Source organism: Arachis ipaensis, chromosome B06 (genome assembly GCF_000816755.2).
Source record: "Arachis ipaensis cultivar K30076 chromosome B06, Araip1.1, whole genome shotgun sequence".
Classification (NCBI taxonomy): domain Eukaryota; kingdom Viridiplantae; phylum Streptophyta; class Magnoliopsida; order Fabales; family Fabaceae; genus Arachis; species Arachis ipaensis.
Genome location: NC_029790.2, coordinates 129,936,251 through 129,940,900, shown reverse-complemented (window position 1 = coordinate 129,940,900; position 4,650 = coordinate 129,936,251). Strand labels below are relative to the sequence as shown.

General features: G+C 29.3%; 1 protein-coding gene across 1 annotated transcript; it reads left to right on the top strand.

Annotated features, from left to right (window-relative positions):
• Window positions 1,262-2,892, top strand: LOC107647494 (wall-associated receptor kinase 5-like; the record flags this gene model as incomplete). Its single annotated transcript, XM_021105698.1, has 2 exons — window positions 1,262-1,454; window positions 1,569-2,892. Coding segments are annotated over 2 exons (1,407 nt in total), but the record flags the coding sequence as incomplete, so codon positions are not given.

Genomic DNA, 4,650 nt, shown 5'->3' with positions numbered 1-4,650 from the left:
GAGAGACTATTTAATTTAATATTTATACATTGTTAACAAATTATTGTTTATTATTCGGATTAATTTTAAGTTCATCATCAATTTTATTTTTAATTCTTAATGTATAATTTTTTCTAAGTCTTGCTAATAATTATTTTAAGTACACTAATAAAAAAAATTTATAAGTAAAGTAAATGTTAGTTTTTAAAATTTTTATATATTGAATATATTTAAAATAACCAAAACTTTTTTTTTTGTCGTCAAGCTCTATTTTTTTTTTAATACTTACTTGATCCCAAATGTCTTTTATACCATCATCATTTTTGGTGTTCCGTGACTTGTTTTGATTTAATGTTATGTTCACACTTCTATATCAGATGAGATTGTATATAAACTAATTTTTTTTTCTTTTTGATATAAAAAATAGATAAAATATTTTAAATTTGATTTTGACCTATCTTTAATAGTCTAAACGATTACTTTTAGACCATTTGATAGGACAGTGATCCGATTTTTCATTTTTGACTAATTATGTGAACCCTAATGCACTCATGCTCCCATTATTTTACGGGTCGAGTGTTTTGAATTTACTGAGGAAAGGCAAAATTTAAAAGAAGACATAAGATGTGTTTTTCTTAGTAAGTTATTCAACTTATCTAGCTAGAGTTTGGACTATATCACACTCATATAATTGTAGAAAAATATTTAATTCAAACTGATATGTTTAACAATTCTTTTACTTGAAAATTTAATATTATTATTATTATTATTACAAAAGTAGTTTTTCTTTTGTTACAAAAGACCTTACAAATAAAATTAAACAATTTTTTATATGCAATAATGAATTATTTATTGTACAAAGAGTTCTTAATCACACATGAATTGAATAATAAATGTACACAACAAGTTAAAAAAATATTTAGGTAATTAATACTTTTTTTGTTTTTATCTTATATATATTTAAATTAATTAATATTATTTATTAATTATCTCATTTTTTACCCGAAAAATATTATTCTTTGAACAATTTCCATTAATACTAATAACAATAGAGAATCTTACACAAAACAACAAGCACATAACTTCTAAAAAAACCCGTCCTATAACTCATTGAATATACTATTTCCTATTGTGCATGTAGTATTATACTTCTCTTAAACTATTATATTGTTCAATTACAAAAAAAGGGGGGGGGATGAAATTAGATAATTATTCACTGAATAACAAAGTTTGAACTCTATGTTTAGTTTGAATCTGTGAAAGTCTCATAGCTTTTGTTTAATTTGATCATTTTATTTTCTCTGAATGTGCAGACATTGATGAATGCAAGACAGGACAACATTCATGTGTAAGTGACCATAATTGTCACAATACAAATGGATCCTACACATGCTTCTGTCCTAAGGGGCAATCTGGAAATGGTACCAAGGAAGATGGTTGCCACAAGAAAAATTTCCTTCCACATATTGTCATTGGTAAGAAATTTAATCACGTTTACGTTTATAAATTTAGTCAGATATTTATATTCAAATACGTAAATTATTTTGTAAAAGAAAATTGAAGAATTGTATCCAACACATTACATGCAGGTACAAGTGCAGGATTCATAGCTATTTTCGTAGGGACTTGTTTGCTATACTTAGCGCACCAAAAGAAAAAACTCATCAAACTGAAGGAAAAGTTTTTTGAGCAAAACGGCGGTCATATTTTAGTACAACAAGGAGAAGAGTCATCCCATGTTAAAATTTTCACTGCTGACAAATTAAAGAAAGCCACTAACAACTATGACGAGAAGTTAATCATTGGCAGGGGAGGTTATGGCACGGTTTTCAAAGGAGTTCTAGAGAATAACACAATTGTTGCTATCAAGAAGTCCAAAATAGTTGATCCTGGCCAAGTTATGCAATTCATCAATGAGGTGATTGTTGTCTCTAAAATTAACCACAGAAATGTGGTGAAGCTTTTGGGTTGTTGTTTAGAAACAGAAGTTCCTCTGCTAGTCTATGAGTTTGTAAGCAATGGTACACTCTTTGATTTCATCCATAATGAAAAGAAGAGAAATCATTTTAACTGGAAAAATCGTCTCAGAATTGCAGCAGAGGCGGCTGGAGCTTTATCATATCTTCACTCATCTGCTTCCATTCCAATTGTCCACAGAGATGTTAAAAGTGCTAATATTCTCTTAGACGAAGACTACACTGCTAAAGTCTCTGACTTTGGAACTTCTAGATTTGTTCCATTGGATCAAACTGCACTAGCTACAATGGTGCAAGGAACTTTTGGTTACTTGGATCCAGAGTACATGCAAACTAGCCAATTAACTGAGAAAAGCGATGTGTATAGTTTTGGTGTTGTGCTGGCTGAGCTTCTTACAGGAAAGAAACCTCTTTTGTTGGGGAAGTCGAAAGAGAAAACAAATATTTCTATCTACTTTCTATCTTGCCTAGAAGAGAATTGCTTGTTTGAAACTCTTCAAGATGGAATCTTGAATGAAGAAAACAAGCAAGAGATTGTGGAAGTTGCTAATATTACAGCAAAGTGTTTGAGACTTAAAGGAGAAGAAAGACCAAACATGAAGGAAGTGGCAATGGAATTGGAGGGAATAAGGAGAATGTCAAAGCATCAGTGGGTTAACAATGGAGACAAAAATTTTGAAGAGACGCAGCACTTACTTCCTATATCATCATCGTCGTCGAAAGGATATGAGTATGGTGATAGCAGTAGTAGTAGTCATCAAAATATAAATTATGATAGTATCATCAGGGATCAAGAAGGGGCAATTGCTTTAGCAGATGGAAGGTGATAATGCTAGCTTACCACACACATACTAAAGTGATATTCTGATGGGTGAAGATGACGGTGAAAAACCTTTATGGTATTTGTTTTGTCTGGTTGTGATTGTGTTGGTGGTTGTTTTTCTTTTTTAGAATTATGCTTAAGATTTGTTGTGTAGAGTTCTATCTTTTAAAAAATAGAAATGCTGCTTCTAAAATAAAAACTTTAATAACTGAATTCATCTTTTTTATTCTATTTTTTTCTCTCTAGAAAAAACAAAAAGAGAAAAAACAAAAAAATATATATAACAAAAAGAAGAATTAAGAATTAAAAAAAAAGAATTAAAAGAAGAAGTCAAATAACAAGTCTAAAACTTTAAAAATTTTTATGTGTTAAAAAAGTTCAGTGTCAAAGTTAAAATTTTTTTGTATTACAGGTATAACAATTACAAAAAAACACTCTAATAGAAGAATCTTTTTCTTCATCGAAACAATGGTCAGTGTGCGAGACCATTTATTTAGGATTATTTTTATGCAATCACTACACCAAATTAATCATTTAACTACACTTGATTTATGACCCAAATTTTAAGGGTCTCCGTTCATTAATATAGTGACATTTATATATGTAATTTTTTAACTGTCACTAATGTAATCACTATTTTTTTTTTTTAAGATAGGAGACTCGAACCCGCAACCTCTTAATTGAGTATGAGAAGACTATACCATTTGAGCTATTACTCATTGGCCAATAATGTAATCACTAATCACAGTCTTATTCTTTTTCTTTTATTCTATTTTTTCAAAAATCATATTCACACTTTCACCGTGAGAAAGAGAAGAGAAACTAACAACCATCACCGTGCTACAGTTCTGTTTGCAGTTTGCCATCGCAAATATTTGTCTCCCATAAAAAATTAAACAAAGATTCGTGACAAAAATGAAGCGAAAACGAAAAATATTTTACTACAAATAGGAGACGAAGGACTGGAAAAGAGTCTCCATATATGGTGGCTATTTGTAAGAGTAAGGTAAGGAGAAGAAATGAAGAATAGATTATTGCAACAATTAGAGCTAAACGTGAATAGAGTTGTAATAATAATGCACGAGTTGTATTGATATTCTGTAACAATGCATGGATTAAAATTCTTCTATTTATTTTTTATTTTATGAAATGTACCCGTATCAAGAAAAAATGATCACGTCTAATAGGATCTAGAACAGTATTAAGTTAGTACTAAAAAGTCATAAATGTATTGTCTTTTTATGTATGTTTCGGGCAAAATGATTTGTTGGGATCTAATGACAATGCAAGCCGAGTCAACCAAGGCAGGCTCTCAATCCAATATTAGCACTAAGAAATGATGTATGAAAGGAAAAGAAAATGTAGAGTTGTTTTTTAATTTTAACAGCCCAATTATTTTGCGATGGGTTTAAATTTTAAAACAAAAAATAAATAGAAGAATGGGATAAATTTTATATTTATTTTGAGAAGGCAATTAGTGCTCCTCTCTTAGAGAGGTCACCAAATCCTTAGCCTTCTTTCTAAGTTGGTCATTTGTTAGAAAACACTTCTGAAAAAGGGTAAAAATCATTCTTCACTTGCTGCAAAGACAAAAATGTTTGGGGAAACAATTGTACGTACATAGAAGAGTTTTCCGGACATGTCATAATTTTCCATTAAGTATAAAACACGTTCAGACTTATTAACACTGTCGGATGTGAAGTCGTCGCTCACGCTTGCTTACTTGACTTGCTTAGCTTAAACAAATTCATAGCAATAATTGTTTATAAAAAATTGCTTTAAATTTTTTAAAATTATCTTATTTAATATTTATTAATTATTATTAAAATATTTATATAATTTTAAAAATAATAAATATATAATTATGAATGT